General features: G+C 48.4%; 6 protein-coding genes across 6 annotated transcripts; 4 read left to right on the forward strand and 2 right to left on the reverse strand.

Annotated features, from left to right (window-relative positions):
* Positions 1-5,609: 5,609 nt before the first annotated feature.
* On the forward strand, positions 5,610-7,216 carry BDW43DRAFT_265413 (putative adenosine deaminase). The gene is made up of 4 exons (XM_032040787.1): positions 5,610-5,869; positions 5,957-6,099; positions 6,167-6,827; positions 6,932-7,216. Exons 1-4 carry the CDS (start codon positions 5,813-5,815, stop codon positions 7,121-7,123), a joined length of 1,053 nt encoding a protein of 350 aa, XP_031904242.1. The 5' UTR covers positions 5,610-5,812; the 3' UTR covers positions 7,124-7,216.
* Positions 7,217-7,271: 55 nt separating this feature from the next.
* BDW43DRAFT_297724 (uncharacterized protein) lies at positions 7,272-12,212 on the reverse strand (the record flags this gene model as incomplete). The annotated part of the gene is made up of 6 exons (XM_032044439.1): positions 7,272-8,240; positions 8,277-8,315; positions 8,352-10,015; positions 10,648-10,651; positions 10,775-12,005; positions 12,079-12,212. The coding sequence occupies 6 exons, from the start codon at positions 12,210-12,212 to the stop codon at positions 7,272-7,274; spliced, it is 4,041 nt and encodes a 1,346-aa protein (XP_031904243.1).
* A 1,112-nt stretch (positions 12,213-13,324) lies between these two features.
* BDW43DRAFT_265419 (uncharacterized protein) lies at positions 13,325-14,810 on the forward strand. The gene is made up of 2 exons (XM_032040788.1): positions 13,325-13,973; positions 14,036-14,810. The coding sequence occupies exons 1-2, from the start codon at positions 13,631-13,633 to the stop codon at positions 14,569-14,571; spliced, it is 879 nt and encodes a 292-aa protein (XP_031904244.1). The 5' UTR covers positions 13,325-13,630; the 3' UTR covers positions 14,572-14,810.
* Positions 14,811-15,311: 501 nt separating this feature from the next.
* Positions 15,312-16,366, forward strand: BDW43DRAFT_297726 (uncharacterized protein; the record flags this gene model as incomplete). Its single annotated transcript, XM_032044440.1, has 4 exons — positions 15,312-15,658; positions 15,803-15,961; positions 16,037-16,107; positions 16,191-16,366. The coding sequence occupies 4 exons, from the start codon at positions 15,312-15,314 to the stop codon at positions 16,364-16,366; spliced, it is 753 nt and encodes a 250-aa protein (XP_031904245.1).
* A 363-nt stretch (positions 16,367-16,729) lies between these two features.
* BDW43DRAFT_297727 (nucleobase cation symporter-1 family protein) lies at positions 16,730-18,710 on the reverse strand (the record flags this gene model as incomplete). The annotated part of the gene is made up of 5 exons (XM_032044441.1): positions 16,730-17,254; positions 17,308-18,035; positions 18,095-18,344; positions 18,404-18,474; positions 18,611-18,710. 5 exons carry the CDS (start codon positions 18,708-18,710, stop codon positions 16,730-16,732), a joined length of 1,674 nt encoding a protein of 557 aa, XP_031904246.1.
* Positions 18,711-21,551: 2,841 nt separating this feature from the next.
* BDW43DRAFT_307685 (uncharacterized protein) lies at positions 21,552-22,160 on the forward strand (the record flags this gene model as incomplete). Its single annotated transcript, XM_032046300.1, has 1 exon — positions 21,552-22,160. The coding sequence occupies one exon, from the start codon at positions 21,552-21,554 to the stop codon at positions 22,158-22,160; it is 609 nt and encodes a 202-aa protein (XP_031904247.1).
* Positions 22,161-22,279: the final 119 nt, after the last annotated feature.

The raw sequence follows: 22,279 nt of genomic DNA on the forward strand, positions 1-22,279 counted from the left end.
CATTGCATTTCTACATACTTCATTTAATTACGGTGGATCCGCATATTTGATTAGCCTGTTACCTATCCGGTCGGTCTACCACCCCATTAGCAGTACTCGTCTTGGGCAGGATCAGTCGTCGGGGTTTCTTATAGCATCCAATTGTCCACCGTCATTAGTGGTGACACCCTTGCGTAGTCTGACGATAGAACCTGAAAAAGCCTTAGGCACTAGTGGACTAACGCTGCCGGGCACCATCCTTGGGGAACCCAGTCGACAACAGTGATTGGTTTATTGCCATCTGCCTCGTGGGGAGGATTCCAAAACGGTGGCCCACTCGACCACTAAGTTGACAGCTTCTAATCCCCTTCCATTCTTTCACTGAGGATCTCGCATCCGAGGACTCCCTGGCTACGATCACCATCCAACGGGCAAACCCCTTGGCTTTTCCTTTCCAGTCGTTTAGCTCCCTATCATTATCCATATCGCTGTAGGCAGACATAGTTGATCATAATTTTTGTGGAGTTCCTGGTACCCTCTTTCTTTTTCTCTTTCCCTTGGCTTTCTCTCCCTTCCTTTGAGTGGTTTGATCTCTTGCGGTCCATTTTACCCCTCTATGTTCTGCGAGATATTAAAAGGACGAATTATAATATCTAGTTAAAGATTTATTAATAATTTTATTCGCAATTGAGCGTATATTAATGCTGTTGGCGTTTCAATATGTTCATTCTGCATGTAGTCAGAGTGGATTCTTTTCAACACCCCACCTCCTCACAATCGGTAATTTACTTACTTTGGTAGGACCCGGGTCAACTACAGACTAAGTGCTTTAGTTGATCAATTAAATGATGCGAGACTGTGATGACATCATAGACAGGGTAGCACGCAAAGTGCTTCCCCACCACCCGAAGCGGAAGAAGCATCTAAAAAGGAGTTCATTTAAAAAAAATTTGTGAAAAAAAGAGAGAGATTATCCCAGCATAGTGGTTACCCATCTTACCACAATCAACTGCATTAGCGCGGTATACAATCATCGTTCGCTGTCATGTCATTACGCTAGCCCGTTAAATACCATACATACGACCATACAGAGCAACAAACCGGTCTGGTTTTCTTGGCCCTGTAGCGTCATCGCACAACAATTTCCCTATCATAGGTAAAACAATCCAGGGACATTCTATTCTGTCTGTGAGATTAGAAACATTGCTTGACTCTCTTGCCTTGCTTTCTTTGTTCTTGTTTGGTAATGTTTGCGGATTTAATGGACTGAGAGCGAATGTATTATCTGGACTATCAAGTGACGGTGTATTTTAGCTCCTAGCAACTTCTGATCTTCAGGAGATCATTTGACGAAAAGAGAAATTCCCTCGTTGCTCAAATATTTTGATTGAATGTCTTATACATCACCACTTGAAAGTGACTCAGGTACCGGTGGCACCGCCAGAGATTATGTTCGGACTGCCCGAAGCAAAGAGAAAAGAGAAGGTCCGAAATTAATAATTTACAATGCAAACCAGTCATTCCCAACTGGATGGAACGTTGCGCCTCCAGAGCCGGGGTCCTCGTCAGAAAACTGTAATCTTCTGCCCGTTAAACCAATGAGCCCACGATTACAAATTACCATTTGTGCTGCGAATTACTCAACCATGTTACACAGTTATCACTACCATATTCAGCCTTCCTTCGAGTTCAATAAAATGGAAGTGAATCAAGTAAACCGTCCCGTGTTTGTCGGATAGATTGGGAAAGGCAAAAACAGAGTTGCGTACCAGCCTTGTATTATCGTACTGTATCTTGGGTTGGAATAATTACCAGGAAATGGAGGGCGTTCGTGCAACGAAGTCTCTGCCTGAGGCTCAGTTCAGGTAAGTGCACATCAAATCCTTCGATGCGCCTTCGATGCTTCTCAGCCTTCTCTTAACCCCAGTCAATCATGCTGTCAGGGTTCGCGCTCAGGCTATCATTCCCTTGTGGTTGTTTCCCAGAATTGCAGCGTATCGCCCAGTCGGATTCACAAATGCCTGACTTCTCAGCCAGCCAGACAACGTGCTCGTGGCTTGCTGATAGTCTATAAATCGCTCCTATTATAAGGCGGCATGCATGAGCAACGCCTTTGTTTGCAACTTACCTGCGTATGGAGCCTCGTGACCATTAATGCCTAATGTTTGCCTTACTATCCTTTAACTTTCGTTGCTCTTTACATTCTAAATCTGATCCCAACCCCCCCCTCTTTCTGGCTATATATCAGCGGGTTGGTTGTTTGCCTCGGGATGTGTGAGGTGGGAGCCTATTTGGATGAAACTCACTTCTAGCGGATCCACAATCACTTCAGGACTCCACACGTGCTTACAGATATCACGATTGGCTGGGAAAAGAAAAAATATCCGTGACACTCGCTAGGGCGGTTCCCTCTTACTTGCTCCTCCCTCACATCAACAACTACTGTCTGACGTGTGTTCGGTCAGATATGTATCAGCTTGAGATACTCTGTACAAACTCGCCAATCAGTATCTGTCGTGGCTCGACACAAGCCACAATCACGAAAATCAACTGTTACTGATATCGAGCCATTGATACTCTTGGGTCGAGCATTAGGGCCGGCCCACTATGGTAGGGCTTGTTGCTGCGCGACTATCAGCCGCAAGGGTGTAATTTGAGGTTTGGCCCTGTCTCACTCAATAGTGAACCTGTCGCGAGTTACTTTTGCTTTTTGCTTCTTGATTTTGTTTGTTTTGTCGTTATTAATTTTGGTCTTTCCATGCCTAAATGAGCCACCGAAGCTTTAATCGTCATTGGTCTGGCTCACCATAGATAAACTCTCTCACAGTCAAACGGTGTAGCCTCGCTTTGATTGGAAGGTATAGAACAAGATATGCACATGGATGTTAAGTGATTTTTCCCATTTTACACAGGCTTGTCTTTGTGCTCGCCATTGCTATCCCCTCTTTATTTGTTTCTATTTGTTTATTTAATTTTTATTATTATTATTTTTTTTTTAGAGTGGACGTACGTCTTTCTCTTGCCTTTCACTTTACTCTCGGTCCGAACCGATAGCTGCGCCACTGCCGTACAGAATATGCAACATTTCGGCGCGCACAACTCTGGAAAAACAAGGAGCAAAATTCAAGAATAGCCTTGTATTGTGCCTCGTGAATTCACTCCAAGGACCTTCGACGGCTGACGTCAATACCATTACGAGTGAACGATACCGAGTATTTTTTGACGATTATCGGTTTTACCGAAGTTGGCTACATCGGCAATGGGTCAACTAAGTCAAGGTATCGCCAATGAGCGGGTTCACGGCGAACTTTTGTCTATTGCTGGGATTCCACTTTTTGCCGCTGTGACTCAGTGTCGGGTCCCTACCTAAAAATAGGACGACTTTTTTCCCTCCATGGAAACGGCCGTCGTCTAATTATCCACATGGTACGTACGGAGCATGTTTTATTCTAGAATGCTTCGACAACTTAGCCCGCACAACGTACAAGACCGCGGGAAACTCGGAGGCAGTGCACGGTGTCAGGGCTTATGGATGTCTCCGTGCTGTGCTACCGGAAAGTCCTTGTCGTCTGTCTTCCACTTTTATGACTAGGAGCAGGGTGAAAGGCCCCCACGGAGGCTGTGGGACAACACGCTGGTTAATGCATGTGCAGTACCCAATGGGGATAACACTAGTAGGGCACATTGAGCCATCAGATTATCAGATTCGAATCTTGCCTGCGCTACGGGGCTGCGCCGCATCCTGGGGGAAACACTGTAACGTTCCATTACCTTTTCGGCGCATTGGCAGGCAACGTAAAACTGCTTCACGGACGATTGCATTGAGCTCACGTCTTGGAGAAAGATATACTTAATATGTGTATTGAGTAGTCATACAAAGTTGAGTTAAAGAAAGGAGCTAATTCCTTGTGAATATCCTGGTGGGGGAGGCCACCAACGAGGTCAATCGATATCGAATGAGTCTTTGGGCCTAACCACGACACGATGGAAATTATTCTTTGATTGAAGGCTTCGCGGCCTGTCCGGAAATGTGTTGTTGTGCCTTTCCCCCCCTTTTTCTTTCTTTTTTTTGCCCACATCTTCCCTCGCCTCTTTCTTTGACCTTCCCACCTTTTGCCTTACGGCCTTTGGCTGCCGCTTTTCTCCACTTTTCATTAGATCCGAACTTTGGATAGCAAGGCTCCAATTTACACGAGACTGGCTAACATGAGTGCAACGTATGTTCATACCAGTTCGCGTAAATAGCACGACCGTATTGATATTGCAAACTGGGGTGGCGCGGATCTGCCAAGAACATCTCACGGTATCTTGATATCATGTTTAATATCGAGACATCCACAAGCCGAGGAGAGGAGGCTTTGCGGCAATAATCACTCTGATCAGGGTATAAGCGACAAGAATTAATTGACTCATACTAAATTGCCTTTGTGCGCACTCCTCGTGAAGTAGAGGCCAATGAATGGCAAGGGATACGTGCACTTCTATGGTGGGACTAACAGAAAGTATAGCACTATATTACAAAAACAAGCTCTAATAGCAAGCCGGAAGAACTCAAACAGGGAGGCTACATACAGTCCCGACCAAGAAGATGGTGACACGGCGATCCACGATCACGCTTCATTCTTCCCCAAATCTTGGGACCAACGATCCAAGCACTCGGCCGCCAGACCCACTCCCGATTAGATGAGTACTGACTACATGCCAGTTGCAATCCTAACTAGCCGACGGTTTCAACTGAAACGTTCTACTGAACCTAACAGCTCCGTCATGGACAATGCCCTTTTTTGTCTTGAGCTGTCAAGTAACACACTTGACCCGATGGAGTCATTCCACACCTGATCACCATATCAAACACGCTTGCTTCCCGTGTGGCTGGGCTGCAATCTATACCCGGGCCCGTAGGATGAGCCTGTCCGACGGGGGACACGGAAATGTAGTTAGGGACTAGGATTCATGTAACAGCTTACTCCGTATAAGACTTGTATGGCCCTAGTGGCTGTTCTGCGGCTCCTTTTATTTTACTATATATATGTTTCGATTCATTGAGGAGTCACGTTTCTGTGAGGCGTTGAACACGGGATTTGAGCCATTAGACTTTTAAGACGGAGTATCAGAAGATGAAACATGGAGTAACCTTATTCCTCTTTGAAAATTACGGATATCTAACCCTGTGACGTTTCTAGTGAAGTGAAATGGGTGTTATATGGAATTTTTTATAGATCGTCAACGAGGCTATGCCGTTGAAGATGTAGAATAGCTTGTAAGATATTCGTATTAAACGATATCAAAACGATCAGAGTTTTTATGATCCCTATCAAACTATCTCAAAGGCCTATCTAGGTGGGAATCATGAGGTCATTTATATGTGGCCTGATTACCATAGTATTCAACAATCCACATACTTCTGTAGGTTTTAATTCACCAGGCATATGTCAGGTGCCTGCAATACTAGGTAATTTCATGGGCGTATTCAATAGAAGATATTCATATATATATCACCAAGTAGGATCAGAACTTGGAAAGACCAAATGAGCAATTGAGCACGAGGTTAACCCAAGAATCTACTTAGAACCATGGATCATAATAATCACCTCATCTGAATCATATTTCCGCAAACGGTAAACCCTAACGAAAGACATCATCATTAAGGGAGTTGACACGAAAAAGAAAAAGGAAAGAGAAATAGACAAAAGTAGACAAACGAGCCACCTGCAGACCCAAACCTCTCTCCCGCATTCAAAGACCACCACTTCCCATACACAACCCACCATAGATTATAGATTATTAACCTCACTCACTATCCCATGAACCAAAAAACTTCATAGATCCCAAAATGGACCCCACGAAACTGGTCACCGCATCCTTTACCAAAGCCCTCCCCAAAATCGAGGTTAGTATATCCCTATCAAGCTCATACCCCGCACATCCTCAACTTCAATGCCAACCGCCAACTAACCTAACCAAACCAAACCCCCAGCTCCACGCCCATCTGAGCGGTAGTATAAGCCGGCAATGTCTCCATGACCTCTGGCTCCAAAAATGCACCGCAGACCCAACATTCTCACTTGAAGACCCCCTCCTCGCAATGCCCCCAGGCAAAGTAGACTACACCCTCGAAACGTCCGTCCCCGGCCCCAAATCACCTCCACCATAGAATATACATCTAACGAACCAACCCAAAACTCAGCTTCTTCAACACCTTCAGCAACCTAACTTACCACCTTCTAACCGATCTCCCCTCCATAAAATACGCCACAACCTCCGTCCTAACCGACTTCCTCCGCGACGGCGTCAAATACCTCGAACTCCGCACCATCCCCCGCTCCACCCCCGGCTTCACAAAGGAAGCCTACCTCTCCACCATCCTCTCCACAATAACCGCCTTCCAATCCGCAAACCCAGCCCTAACCACCCGCCTCATCCTCTCCATAGACCGCGGCCACCACTCCGCCCCCGACGCCTCTGCCATTGTCGACCTAGCCCTCTCCCTCAAACCGCTGGTCGTGGGCGTCGACATAGCCGGTAATCCCAGTAAAGGCGACGTTGCGATCTTCGGGCCTGCGCTCGCCAAAGCCAAGGCCGGGGGTCTAGGCGTCACGGTGCATTTCGGGGAGGTGAAGACGCCAGCGAGGGAGGGGGAGTTAGAAACGTTATTGGGATTTGGGCCGGATCGGCTCGGCCATGTTATTCATGTTGGGGAGGATATTAAGAGGGAGATTGTGAGACGCGGGGTGGCGTTGGAATTGTGTATCTCTTGTAATGTCCATGCGAGGTTGTTTGAGGGGGGTTTTCTGGATCATCATTTCGGGCATTGGAGGGGGATTGGGGAGTGTCCGGTTGTGCTTTGTGTGAGTTTTTCTTTTTTGCCCCTTTTTGCCCTTGGGAGGGGGTATGGTTGGGAGTGAGTGATTGATCATGCTAATATGTGTGATGTGTGTGTTGGTGTTGGTAGACGGATGATGTGGGTTTTTTTTGTAGTCCCGTGTCGAATGAGTATTTGATTGCGGCGGAGCATTTTGATCTTACGCGTGCTGATGTCGTGGATATATGTCGGGAGGGGGTTCGGGTGATCTTTGGGGGTGAGGAGGAGAAGAAGCGGCTTTATAGACTTTTAGATGAGTTTGAGGCTGGGTATAGAGAGTGATGTTTGGTTTGTTGCTTGCTGGGTATGTGTTGCCAGGATATATCTAATCGTTTGATAAGAAGCAAGTATGAGCGACACGACTGAAGGCGGACTTTTATTGCCTAGAAAATATAACACGATATGATGGTATCTAACTAAAACAAACTAACTAGCCCTGCCACCGGAACTTCCCTTCCTTCAGGGTCTGCACAACTCCCAATGGCATGAATTCCCGATTCACCGCGGCCAAACTTCCATACCTCTTCAGCATCTCTCCCTGGTACAGCTCCGCTGTCCACTTCCAGTAGGACGACATGGAGCTCCACGAATCCGAAATGACATTACGGGTGCTGATGCCCCTGTCCAGCATCATTTGGTTCCAGCGGAGTTTCGGCGACTGGTTGATCATCAGTTCCTCCGGAACGCCGATGAGATCCTTGTATGCGTCGAGAAGGTTGCGACTATACGTCTCTGAATGCCGTGTGTACTCTTCCAAAGAGAGGAAAGCGGTTGGGTCCTCATCGTCACCGAAAACTTCAGCAGAGGCTGGTTCTTCAGGCCCGTTTCGGTCAAATCGTTCTTTGGCAGCGTGGTATTCTGTCTCGTCCTCGGTGTAGGCCATTTGGAGGCGGCCGGAGGGCGTTTGCTTGATGTCCTCGCGCATGGCGAGAAGGGGGATGTACGGGTTCGTGAGCTCTAGCCCACCGAATTCAACAGGGAAGTAGAAGAAGCCTTCCGGGAGATCGTGGATATCGAACCGTTCGGCAATTGTCTTCCGAAGATGATCAGTGACTCCGCTGGGACTATCGGGGAATAGGGTGCGTTCGATACGGCTAAGGGTGGAGATGGCCATGTCAATATGGCTCCGTCCGAAGCACATGGCCGGTTTGGCGAAATTATTGGCGAAGAAGCGACCGAAGTAACTGTTCCATGCTTGGACCCAGGAGAAGATGCTTTTGCATGCGGCGAGCTGACGCTGTAGCTCCGAGATGTGGCTGTCCACTTGCTCTTGATCAATAATAAATCGGCCTTCCTCGGCATCAAGCTTCAAGAAACCCCATCGAATATCGCCGGTGGGTAGGGAGTCGGAAGCGTCGGGTTTCCCGGGCTCTGTGGAGGAAGACGAGCCTTGGTATGGCTGTTGGACAGATTTATCTTTATTCTCGAGACACACCGTCCCGGTCTTCTCTTCATTAAATTCAAGGCCCATTACCTGAGTGAATTCAGTCATAGTCTTCCACGCTTTGACACAGGTCGTCTCCTGGCCCCAAAACCAGAAGTCATCGTGTAAGCGATACAAGTATGCGCCATCCGTGCTCTGATTCACTGCATAATCCATGCAGAACAGAACAGCCTCCCCGAAGCAGTCCGCGAGGGTGTGGCTCATGGGGATCCCGCGTCTGCGGGTTTGCACCGCGGCATCCGGCCCATCTTGAGTAAACTTGAGAGGGCACTCCAAAAACCTCCTGAAGAAATCATGCCAGTTCTGTGGCACGCCAAAGTAGGCCAACACTGTGAGCATCGTGGTATGTGGGAGAGACGGGCCAAAGTACTTGAAATCTGACTGGATGGCCGTGAATTGTCCATGAAGCCTGGTGTGCATGATAGACTCAGTAATCAGAAGATGAAGGAGTGAGTGCTTCGTTTCTAGGACGTTCTTTTTGTTTTCCACAACGTCGGTGAAGTCGTTGTCATCATCATATTCTCGTGTGCCAGATTTTACCGAGGCAGGCAATTGAGTCATGAAGTACTGGGTCTTGTACGTATCGCGTCTGTAATCATTCACGCAACTGATGCCATAACGCCTTTCCTTGCCAAGGAAATGTTGACGTCGTACCCTCTCCGTCTTAGGGATATACTCGCGCAAGTTTTTCCAGGCGCGAGTGCCCTGGAAGTTGACAAATGCAGAGCGAAAAGTCACCGCCCACTTTAGCCCGAGATATTGGAAAAGAAGACTGTCCAACAGATCTTCATCCATGAACATCCGGTATTTACCGTTTAGGTGACGACGCATTTCCATAGGGACGCCTTCGGACGGCCAGTGCCAGCTCTCTAGAGACGCAAGGCGCATATTCAAAACGTCCGCTACCTCCTGGGCAACAGACTTGTTGAGCATGAAGTCCTTCAGGATGGCTGATTTTTCCCTGGTGAGAAGATCCGATTTCAGGAGTGCCTTGCTCACCCACTTAAGGTCATCAACGGTAAACCACGTCCTTTTCGCCGTAAGTTCATCTCCAAAGGTCTTTATCTTCAGGCGTAGATCTTTCAATGCTTGCTGAGATAAGTTCGTCTTTGTGAAGAGTTGGTCAAGGTACGCATTGATCGTTTTCTCATCCACGCTCGCCTCGTGGAACACATACTGCTCCCAAGTTGCTCGCTGCTCATGCATTTCAGCACGTCCCACCGGCTCGAGTCCGGCGCCTTGCTCTTCAGTCGCGGCAGCGGAGTCTCCCTCCGATTCAAGGTTGGCCAACCACTCTGTAACGAGGCTGCTATAGAAGGAAGCATGTTCGTGGCGAAGTTGCAAAACTTTGACTTCATCCTCAAGCTGCGCGACCCAACCTTTAAGGCTTCGATCTGACACCGACGGGTCATACTGGCTCTGCAGAAGAAAGCGACGAATATTGACATGAGCGGCACGGGCGGTCCCATTCTCCACCGTAGTCTCAGGCTCTTCGGGATACGTGTCTAGATCTTCCCGGTCGAAAGCGTCGTTCGCGTAGCCATTGAGCTTGGTGACTCCTTCCAAGAGGACTTGTGCCTTAGATCGCAAGTCGGGAGCGTTTGCTGCTGCTTTGAGAATTTGCTCTCGTTGCTTCTGAAACAGCGAGCGTTGCTTGGAAAGCTCACTAATCTTGATATCAGTGATAGAACGAAGGGTCTGAGGAAGAGCCCCTGGGGTAGACATGATGTCTCTTGGGATGGAAGATATGAGGGGGAACAGGTCGAAGGGTTATAAAGAGAGATTAGTAGGAAGATAAGAAAAGCAATGACGTAGTATGTTTACCCCTCGTTGGAGTCGAAGAGAGAGGGGGGGAAAGAGACGGTGAAAAGAAAAAGAGAGAAAGATTGTGTGCTGGTGAAATCTTGATTTCTATTATGCCGTGAGAAGACGAACTAATTTGCCTTAGGTGGGGATGGAGTGGATCGCTCTGGTGTAGATCTCTCGATCTTTATATACCTCACTTGTGGCTTGGCATCAACGTCGGGCTCCCAAAATGGAGACAACCACTAGCCCACTTCATGAGTCACAGAGTGGTCAATCTCGTGGAATACGACCTCATATTACTTAGATTCTCAGACATAGGACCATGTTTAGTTAATAGGCGCCTGCGTTGAGTAGAAAAAAAGAGCTCAAAATCTTTGCCATAGATCTATAGTCTCATGGTGACCTAGATAGGCCTTCATTGATAGTCAATTGAGCAAACAAGCGAAGCGTATTCTAATTAGCAGTTTCAAAGCGCCATTAAATCCAGTAATCAGATATTTTAATTATGCATTCTAATTCAACTTGTTTGTCCAAAAGTTCAAGGTTAATATCATACCACACTAGCAGGTTCATGCTATTTGTTCATATTGAATCCAGCAATCATCATATTGCATTTCCAGATAGCTCTTCCCCCGTAGCTCCCCCAGGCTCGCAAATTTCCAGCGTTGAATGATCGCCATGACTGCTTTCGCAAGGACCAGCCAAGCTAGATCTTTACCAACACAGCCTCGTGGCCCTTTGCTGAAGGCGACCAGTTTAGCTTCCATCTCCCGACGTTGCGACTCATCTCCTAACCATCGCTGTGGGAGCCATTGATCTGCAGTATCACCCCAAATTTCACGCGACCGGCCTAGAACATAGGTATTTGCCGACACGGTCGTACCAACGGGAAGCGGAGTTGACAGACTCGAGACTACGGTTTCGGCGCCGGGTGTGATGACCCGAGGAAAAGCTGTAGGAAACGCAGCGCGATGGCGTAGAGATTCTTTAATCACTGCCTGCAGCTCTAAAGATACATCGGTCTGTTTTCGCAGTTTCTCCTGCCATTTTTGGCCGGCTTCTGTTCCTAATTGGTAGACGGTGGCCGTTAGAGCTGCGGCCATGCTACCCGGCCCCGCAAACACCAGGTTGGTTGCCTCTGAAAAGACTTCATCTTGAGTCATACGATTGGGGTCATTAGGAGGAACCCCCAACCAGCTGTGCACAATCCCGGGCTGTTCAGGTTCGCTAACCTCTCGACGCCGAAATATTAACACGTGGCTCGAAGCCATGAGAGCAGTCAACGCCATAAGATCACCTTTCTTGTTGGCCACTTTGCGCAACAGTGCACTTATTGGACGGCTGTTTATACTCCTGCCGTAGGTTGGACATAGCGAGAAACTCCATGCCATCTTGGACATCTTGCGCAAGGTTGAGCACATTTCACCCCCGGTGGCAGAGTCGGTATACGGATGTGAGACAACCTCAGGGCCATAGATAAGCTCGAGCATGGCATCTGTAGTGAACCGATGCACCAGCGGTGCCATATTCACCGTGGTTGTTTTGTCAACTCGTCGCAACGTAGACTCGGTTTCTATTCGCGAAAGCAAGATATTCACATGCTTCGCTACCACAGGCTCATATCTAGCGACTTTCGCGCTCGTCAAAGCCGGGCCCAGGACTTTACGTTTTTTCTGTCGGTGATCTGCATCGGTTTTTGTAGAAAAGATACTGGGTACGCGGTTGGCGTTCCCACGGCCAAAGGTGTAAAAGTCATCTTTCTCGACCGATTTATTAAAGCCGTATATAGCATCAAAGTCTTGTATCCCTGAAAATGAAAGCCAATTCGGGGCTACGCGAACGACATGGCCGTATTTTTCATGCAGATGCTGTTCTGAGAGATGATGTTGACCGCCAAGAAAGGTGAAAAGCCGCCTTCGGGTAGATCGATTAGTTCACTTGGCAATTAAAAGCACTTAGCTTGGTAGGAGAGGACACGAGAACGAACCAGAGATTGGTAAAGCGGGCTAAGAAAGGCCCGGGGTAGCGCGCGAGCGGATGGAAGTAGCACAGGTAGATCACCCGGGCCACAAACGCGGCTAGGATACACTGAGCGACGACAGCGATCGTACTTAAGTACATGATAGCAAGATCAAGTGGGCGAAGATATGGTCGAACAAGTAAGGTTGGATTCGTCAGCTGTCATTGTTTTTAGACCCCACTCTGGTCACATGGGGCACGTGGCTCGTGTTCGAAGTCATGACTTGGAGATATCGTTCCAGAATAATGAAAATAGAATAATGAAATATAGGCACCCAATGGTATCCTGACCCAGGTTTTCCGTCCCATACTAACAGTAGACTGTGGAGCGAAATTATAATTCGACGAAGACTTGGTGAGATAGCAGCAAGATATAGAATAAAGCCGAACACGCATCATTTTGACTAGCTTTTTTTTTGGGAACAGTTTATATCAAGACCAATAGGAAAAGCCGATGACTCCTGGTGGATAATGTGAGAGGTAACAAACCTCTTCCACGGCAAGGAAAGCCACTATCTCCAGGTCCAGGCATGCTCTCATGATTCGTTTAGGAAGTTGTTGGACTGGGATAGAGCCCTACTCGGGCGCAATGTGCTCCAACTCCAAGACATCTCAAATTAACCCGCCAGCCCCGTTGTTTGCCCCTGTTCAGTAATACAAGGGTGCTTTTGCCATGGCTCAAGGCATAATGAAGCAACTATTGAAACGAGCTGACCGGGGGAAGCTCTCCCTCAAACCGAGCTAACTATCATGGGGATCATTGAGCGAGACTAAGAGCTCAAGCCATAAAGCTGTGCCGTGTGGAGATACGATTCCGATCTAGCCCATCGAAGGTGGTCATAAGGGGCTGATATTCAAATTGTATAGAATCATCAACGAGTTGGCATCGCGTTCTGAGAGCAACGCTGCATTCCCAATCAACAACAGACTGTAAGGAAAAGGATTCCGAAAGACTATCCGTTCCATACCTGCAGACCAGTCAAGATATTTCACCAAAGATGAATTATATTGTGGGAAGATCGTCCAGTTGAATTCACATTAAACTCAGCTGAAGAAGGTAATGGAGGAGACCAGAGTTGGTAGTTCGACACCATAAGAGGGAGTACCGGACTGTCATTGGCCTGGAACGGTGGGGCTTCCTCCACATTAAGGGAATCTTTTTTTCTCATCAGAGGGTTAGTCTGATCTGATCCGGGTACGGCTGAGACCTCGACCGAATCTCTCCCCTCTTGCCTCTCTTTTATCTTTCTCCGTCTCTTCCCTATCATATCCAACCACACTGTAAGAGTACCGGTTCCATCTCCTTAAATTCTGGTCTCCCCGTGTTTTCTCTCCTGAACGGACAACTCGGAAAAGTAAAACAATAACAAAAACAAAAGTTGTCAAATGATGATTATCCTTTCGTAGGATTCATTTGAACTACTACACTTTTAGTACAGCACCAGAGCACACCCACAAAGAAATACACACAAGTCGATCAACTCTTTTTATCCTTCTCCCCTCCTCGCAACTAAGGCAAGATGGGTATGGAATTTGTTTTCATAAACGTCAAGGAGCCGAAGGATGCTCTTCAACTCGCTAAGGAGCCTGAAATTCGATCCCACGTGGCTCGGTATCAGTGGAAGCAAGCTGAGAACCGCCCATCCCTCAAGCGAAAAAGAAACGCAGTGGTATCGATCTGCATGGGAGCAGACTGTTGTCCAGCCTGGCAACCCCGAAGCGACTCAGAAACCGATTTCCATGACAGTTCGGGCCACTCCTCCACTCTCCCTTTCCCGTTTCAATTAGGGGGACTTCGAGTCGATCCTTTTCGATCCTACCCGATCGACTTCAGACCATTCGTGCCAGTTCTTGTGGATCACTGTGAGTGTGGGCTTAGCATCATCCATTCATAGCGAGTAGAGCTGTACTGATGATACCCCAAGATCTGATGGACATGGCTGTGGATATCCCCGAGCTCGATCTACCAGGGAACAAGGGCCTCTTGAGAACAAGTTGGTTTCCTCTGGTTATGAGTGAGCCTGCGCTGTTCCTAGTCATCATGCTGCTCGCAGCATCCCATTATGCATCTCTGAACGAGCACACAGCGGATATGAAGATAAACCTCCTCAGCCTCCGTTGTGAAGCGGTACAAGCCATCAACGACTCCTTAAAGTATCAGCGACCGGACCGGGTAAGTGATGCGCTGGTAGGTGCTATAGCGAAGATGGGAAGTTATGAAGCGATGTTCGGGAACATAGATAATTATAGCGTGCACATGAAGGGCCTCACTCGAGCCGTCGGACTACGAGGCGGTCTAACAGCACTCGGTCTGAACGGCTTGCTCCGGCGAATTGTGGTCTGGATTGACCGCAACGCTGCCTTCCTGCACGGATCGACGCTGTATTTCCCTGGCGCTACCTTCGTGCCGGGTCAGGCTCTCCCCGATCCGAATCCTGGTCATTTTCTAGCATCTTCGTGATTGAGTATAGGGCTGGGATATACCTCTGTATATATGTATGTGTATAATATAGCGTGGGATAGCTCGGGCATCTGGAGTTAATGAAATTTGTCATTTTGAACAATGCAACGTGTCTTTGAGCCCGGAATCATTTCTGAATTGGGATATCACTCGTGGACGGACCACACTCTATTCGGTTAAACGTCGATGATCAATCAGATTGTATGCCTCAACGATCGCGTAACCGACCCATGAGGGAATTCTCCCATTGGATGTCATGTCTCATGACGAAACCTTCATCGTGGTTATAATCTCAGATATGAACCTTGGAAGACACCAGGATTAAGTGTGCGATGTCCCAAATCGGACATCACTGATCGAGCCCGTACCATGTATCCATAAGACCCGCAATGGCTTCCACCAACCACGACACCAGAACTACCAAAGTGGAGTCCGATCGTTACGTCCCGCTTACCCTTTCCGGATACCACATACTTAACTTAATTTCTTAACATCCTTCAAGGAAACGTCACTTAGTTCCCTTAACGCCAGAAATGGTCACTATCAGTCATGGTTGTATAGGGCCGTATATCCGGAGTACCACAACTGTGTCTCCATGAGCAGCTATAAAGGCCCCGGATCCCAGTTATATAAGAACCATGTCTCGTTCCTCTTCATCTACAATAGTCCTACAAATTATAGCAATACTACTTACTCTACAATTGAAACACACCCCTTACCTCCAACTACATCTCTGAAAAATGTCTCTCACTGGCAAAACTGCTCTCATAACCGGTGGCGTCAAAAACCTCGGCGCCCAAACCGCCCGCGACCTCGCCAGCGTCGGCGCAAACCTCGCGCTCCACTACCACTCCTCCAGCAGCAAAGCCGACGCCTCAACCCTCGAAGCCGAGCTGAAGGGGAAGTATCCTTCCATCAAAGTCAGCTTCTACCAGGGTAACCTCACTACCGCCGGTGCCGTGACCAAGCTCTTCCAAGATGTCCTCCAGGACTTCGGACACATCGACATCGTAGTGAATACCGTGGGCAAGGTGCTCAAGAAACCGATCACGGAGATCACGGAGGAGGAGTATGATTCGATGTTTGCGTATGTTGACCTGCCGCCCCCGCCCCCGTTCTTATCCTTGTCGCTTCTGTCGACGCCTTTACTTTCTCATATGCATTGAAAGAAGCCCAAGCCTAAGCCTAGAAACAAGAGGAGACAGTGGGCTAATAACCTTGGTAATGGTAGGATCAATTCCAAGACAGCATTCTTCGTACTCAAGGAGGCCGCCGCGCATGTTACGGATGGCGGGAAGATCATCACGATTGTCACGGCCCTTCTGGGGGCTTTTACGGGATACTATACTTCTTATGCGGGGAGTAAGGCTCCCGTGGAGCATTTTACGCGGTATGTATCTAAGCTACTCTTCCTCGTTACTATATCCTCACTCCATTCAAGAAACACAATCTAACCATCCCCCAGAGGCGTCTGCAAAGAACTCCAATCTCGCCGCGTCAGCGTCAACAATATCGCTCCCGGTCCAATGGATACCCGTAAGTCTAGTCCTCTTCTTACAATACCGTTCTTGTAAAAAGAAAGACCGAAAGAAAGAAAATCTAATGAACTTCGACAATAGCCTTCTTCTACCCCCAGGAATCCCCAGAGGCGGTCGAGTTCCATAAGGCGAATGGCATGGGTAACCGTCTGACTATGATCGAGGATATTGCGCCGATTGTTCGGTTCCTGTGCACGGATGGCGCGTGGATCACAGGTCAGACGATCTTTGCTAATGGTGGATATACTACTCGCTAAAGCGGGAGATGGATGTGGAATGAATGGATGATGTTATGAAAATGTCCAAGGGATATATAAGTTGAATTTAGGACTTGTGGATTTGGTGGGTCTTTTTTGGTGCAGAGTGATCTACACAATTGATCTGTACGGTGGAATCTATTTTGGCCCAAAATGTTGTCCGAGATTGCGTAATTTGGTAGAAGGATCTGCGTATAGTGATATATGAATCAATTGAAGAATCCTCGCATTCCATAAAAATCAATACTAGTTACCCAACTATCCGCTGTAAGTGTGACAAAAAAAACCCCCCGGTTCTATTAAGGTCAAATAAGAATGAAGTCAAACATAGAAACACAAGTAAAACAAGTCATGTCTCATTAATCATAAAACAGCCGATGACCCAGCCTTCGGTGCTTTTGACTCCTGGAGCGTTCCGTAATTCAGATGATCTGCTTTCGTTGGCTCAGGTACATCATACGGTTCAATTTCTTCACCCGCAAGGCTGTCTACATCCTGATCGACTTCACACCACGTGGAGCTCGTCGCGGGAACGGGGAAGAACCGAGTCAGGATGTAGTACATGAGGGCAGACACAACGACTCCCGAGAAGTAATTGACGTTATATATGTACTGGGCACCCACGGGCACCTTACGTCCAACGGCACCGGCGAAACCCACAATGTTGACGAGAATTCCCGCGAGATACGAGGCATATGCCTGCCAGGAGAAGCCGTAGATAAATCGGTATGGAGAGTCTCTCCGAGCACTGTATAGATCGTTGACCCGCAGATAACCCTTGCGGACGATGTAATAATCACACAGCATTGGACCGGCGATGGACGACAGAAAAATTGAGTAAGCCGAGAGGTATGTTGTGAAGTTGTTGGATGATGACACGAGATTCCACTACATCCCTGTTAGCTTCATATCGACCACACGCGATGCTTGAGGCTACCTACCGGACACATAGCCAAGCCAACAGCAGCGCAAATATAGCTTCCGCGCCGGATCGTAAGATAGCGAGGAACCAATGCCGTCAGATCCGTACCAGCGGAAACTGAGTTCGCCGAAATGTTCGTTCCCAACTGAGCTAAAGCAAACCCAGTGGAGATCACAAAGATTCCAAACCTTTCAGCCGAGCTGGCACCGTCCAGGAACTTTCCCAACAGGTCCAGAGGGTTCCACACCATCTCTCCACCAAAGATCACCGCCGAGGATGAGGACGCAATGATACCGATGAAGGAGGTAATTCCAAAGCCGATGGGGATGGTAAGAAGTTGCGACCACAGTGCATCCTTTGGCTTCCGGGCAAATCTTGAAAAATCCGGATCGTTCACAATGAGCGTAGCAAAATTGCCCAAGCAGCTCATGATCGCCTTCACCACCGCCCAAGCCAGCGCACTACCGTGTACGGTATGCGGTTGATGAACGATGGGGCCGATCCCTTTGGCGCGTGAGATCGACCAGGCGAAGAACGCGATGGCGGCAATCGGCGAATAGATCGCCTTGACGGTAAAGAGATGCCGGATTTTGTGGACGGGAAACCAAAGGGCCGGCAGTGAGAGTAGCCAAAAGAGAAAAAAGCTTACAAAGTCCTTCGTCGTGACGCCCGAGCTGGCGGGGATAGTGTTGGGTAGGCGGTTGTAACTGGGCCAAATTGAGCTGATCATCAATGTCACACACTGACCTGTTCTGGTGTTAGACGAGCCTGTGACAGTCTCTGGTGGGCAAGAGACAGGTGCATACCTCCGATGAAACCCTGCACACCATACCATATCACCGCCATTGCAGCTCGATTGAAAACGGGCCAGAGCGAACCCCAAATTCCAAACGTGGATCTACACACGACAGGAAACGAGATGTGATACACGGCGCCGATGCGACCCGTCATACATACAAAACAGGCGGCAATGAAGTATCCGACCCAGACACAAATCCATGACTGCCACCAAGACAGACCATCCACAATCATCGAGGACGAGATCATCCAAGTGTTCTATTGGCAGATTTGTTAGCATTGCCCCTCCCGTCCTGACAAAGAGCACCAGAACCCACAATATTCAGAGAGTCTGCAATCCAGAAAGCAATAAAGTTGAACCATTTCCATTGACGACGCTCCGGGTCAACTGTAAATCGCGACGCAAACCAACGGTGCATACGGTCAGCTCTACTCGTCCTCTGTGGATGAATCGTAGGGAACAAAGGAAAGAGGCAGTAAGAGGCGTCTCGAAGGGATCCGCCGGCCAGTTCAAATGATCTCACCTGGCCGCAAGTCATGGTTCGTCAACATCATCTGGGCGTTCGTCAATCCGGGCTCGGATGGCACCTCCAGCTTCTCGACCCATTCCTTAATTCGCGCCATTCTCTGCTGCACCAGTGGGAAGGAATACGAAAAGATTAGGTAGGACTTGGGTGGAAGATTCCAGTAGTCGTAAGGGGTGTGAGGGGAAGGGGGGTTAGGGTTCGAAGAAGGATAGAATGTCGGTAGAAACTGTATTCAGGTTGTAGTAAGGATAGAGATATTCTAATGAATTGAGGAGGGATGGGCGAGAGACGTATGACAATCTGTGTACTTCGTCTGCCCGCCAACCACCCCTCGTCCCGACTTCTTTTTAAATCCATTTCAAACAAAGGTGAAGCCTGAGGATGTGGAAGGCACCATCGTCATGACCAGCCCCATCCGGCCAATCACGGGCGTGATGAAACCCGGTATCGACCCATATGAGCAGAGATAATCCCTGGGCGACAGTTCAACGAACCTGAAGCTGATAAGAGTGTGTAAGAAAATGGCCGATGGAGGCATCTGATTGCTGCGCCATGACGTTCCTTATCACCCTCCATGAGCCGCTCGCCAAGCGTCCATTGAACTTCTTTTTCTTTTTGATTGCTCGATTCTCTCGAGTAAGAGCTCTTCGTTATCTGCGATAAGCTCTCCGCAAACAGGGCGTAGGGTGGGCCAGCCTATAAGATAGAACCAAAGGGAGCCACAGCGGGGCGGGCGGGCTGGGCATATCTAATCGCTGCCTCATCGGCTTTCCCCTTGCTGACTCGATCAGATCGAGTAAGCAAAGGAAAAATACTTCTTTTTTCTTTTTCTTTCTCTTTTTTCTCCGGGCGATAACGGATAACCCCACAGTCACGTGTGGGTTACGGGGAATCCTTGTGCTACTCCGTACTTGGTACGTTTCTAGACCCCCATAAAAGAGCTGATTAACAGTCTCTGATTCCGTGTTTTTTTTTAACTAGCACCGATAGGCAAATCCTTCCTCATCGTATGGTTATTGTTTCAAAATTTTTTTTTGAGCTCCGGACCACAGAGAGAGAAAAACCTGTTGCCACTATTCTACGTACAAGGCACTCTTACGGCGTCAAAAATCCCGTTTATCAGGATAGATATCTTGATGGTCCCTTGCGTTCTCCATGATTGACTCCCACCATATGGAGTAGCACTCTCATGTTTGCTATCAACATAGAGGTTAAACAGAAAGGATCAGGTTTGGCAAACAAAGCAAATGTTAGGCAGAAAACATGACAGTATAGTTACTATATGTCAACGAGTACCCAACACTCGCAGATCAATTGCTAAACTCCGGCGGGAATGCAATTTCCCCAGATCCGTGGAGTAACCTTGCATTGAATGCACGTGAGTATAAGGGCCTAAACATTTCTGTTCGCAGCTATTTGATCGTTTCATTTTCTAGCGTTCCCATAATTAGGCAAGCTTTTAAGGAAGCACCTCCTAACGGTACCAAATAATTTGCTTTCCATTCTATCTAAATCTCCAAATTATCGCCCTCTAACTTCATCCTCGAATAGTTCTGTCCAGGTTTCTATGTATAGAGGAAACGGTGGTTACAAGTCGTTTGTTTGTTATTCATTTCCCCTTCTTTCCCCCGCCGACTCTTCCCTCCTAGTGTGATAGCAACACCGTTCCCCAATTTCTTTGCGTAGCTTTTGCCGTAAGGTCCTCAACTTTGAGCTATCAATCAGTACGTACACCGTTGTCTCTTTCGTATTTAACGTCTTCTTGGAAACCATGATATGGTGCGTGAGGAGCTAACCATCTTCTCTGTGCACGCAGTTCCCACGTCAAGGACAGCTGGTCAACCCATTTTTCAATATCCCCCAAAGGGCTCGACGCTTTCCGGATGACCAATTGCCCTCTGGCTAACTAACGCGACCTTGCTAGTCTACAGTACCAACCCACACTTCCTCCCCTTCCGATGGGGTTAATTTCAAGTACCTGACAGTGGGTCGTGGAACACAAGAACTACAGCTGCGCAACCGGCAATGAAGGAGCGGCTCCTGTGGTCATATATGCAGTTGCTACACTCCTCGACGCTCCTCCTACCTCGCTCTAAGGATATCAGAGATACTCCACGGCTTCCCCACCCATGATTGCCGACATTCCTCCCACCACTGTTGACTTCCTGGCTCTGCTTACGAACCGTATCTTCCCAGTGTTGGCTAAAGGCGTCTTCCTGGGAGAGCAGTACTTTACCTGTGCTGACATACCCTTCTTTAATTTGGCGGGTATCACAACTGGATGGAAGCGAATAAGGCCAGTAGCGTTACCGCTCCTCAAGAGGAGGATACATCATGGCTGAAGCTCGATGCCAGGTAATTCAGGTAAGATGGTCAAGTGAGCACATTCAATACGGAAAATTAACAGATGAGTCTACGAGCAGGAAGCTTATCGTTTTCGTCAGTCTACAACTAATTGTGAAGACCAGGAAAAACAGCTCTAGGAGGTGTACGCGGCGCAGTACTGGTGCTATGGATAATTGATTTATCAGAGTCTATCTAGGCCTATCTTCGTTATATATTTTCGTTCTTATCAACAACTCTGTTTTGCTCTACTGTCTTACGGTAGGTGAGATCTGTTTCGGTTATTGAGGGGAGTTGTAGGGAGATTGATGAAATGTCACATCCACGGAGTGCAGTACCCAATCATGGACTGTCCCATAGCAGTGAAAGTGAATAATCGCAGTGGCTAGACGCGCTATGTTGCGTTGCTAGGCTCAACACTCACTTTCTTTATCTTTCCTCTTGTTTTCCTTTTTCCTTTTCTTCTTCATCCCTCTTCACCGTCATTTCGATTTATTTCGGCGACTACTAGTTCTCACGCGGCTTTACTTATTCCCATCTAAGGTGTGTGTTTATCACTCTCTCCCCGTTTCCTTTCTTCCGCTCCGCATCTGCCATGGCTGCTGTGGTGGATAACTTCGAGGGCCCTCCTGCCCCCCCGCCGGGTAAACCTGGTGGCGGATACTGGCCAAACCCCCCTCCAGACAGACAGCAGCAAAAGAGAAAGCACAAGCATAAGCCGTGTGGTCGCTGTGGCAAGGACGACCGCACTAGAGATGAGCACGACGAGCGGACATATATGAACGCCATCGAGGTTCTGGTGAGTAACACTTTGGACTGTGCAGAAAGTCTGTCTGAGCAAGCTGACACGATGGTAGAACGAGTTTTGTGGAAACGCCAGAGCTCTGACCGCCATACCTCGTGTCCACCCACCTACCAGGTTGCTCCCGCAGCCGTGAAAGGTGAAGGACGGAAGAACAGACGGGTCGACGTCCGCCTCCCTCAGGAGCGTAGACGTCGGCGGCGGCAGCAGCAGCAGGTTGAGCAGCATCTCGCTCTCACTTCGCAGACGCTGGATCAGGGAGTGAATATGCCCCTCCAGCTGGCCCCGCAGCCGCAGCCGCAGCCGCATGTTCATCAGCAAGGGGGTGGGGATTCAGGTCCCGCCCCAGCGACCCAAGGAGCCACCCCTGCCCCCAACCATGGAGGACAGACACCATGGTGAATGATTCCTTTGAGGGTCAGGAGTTGCCCCCACTCCCGGACAGTTCGGATAGTGAACTTTAACGTTAATGCGTTCCCTGCCAAAGTCCTATGGACAGTGGGTGCCCAGGATCTTCGGGC

Source organism: Aspergillus alliaceus, assembly GCF_009176365.1.
Source record: "Aspergillus alliaceus strain CBS 536.65 unplaced genomic scaffold BDW43scaffold_6, whole genome shotgun sequence".
NCBI lineage: Eukaryota > Fungi > Ascomycota > Eurotiomycetes > Eurotiales > Aspergillaceae > Aspergillus > Aspergillus alliaceus.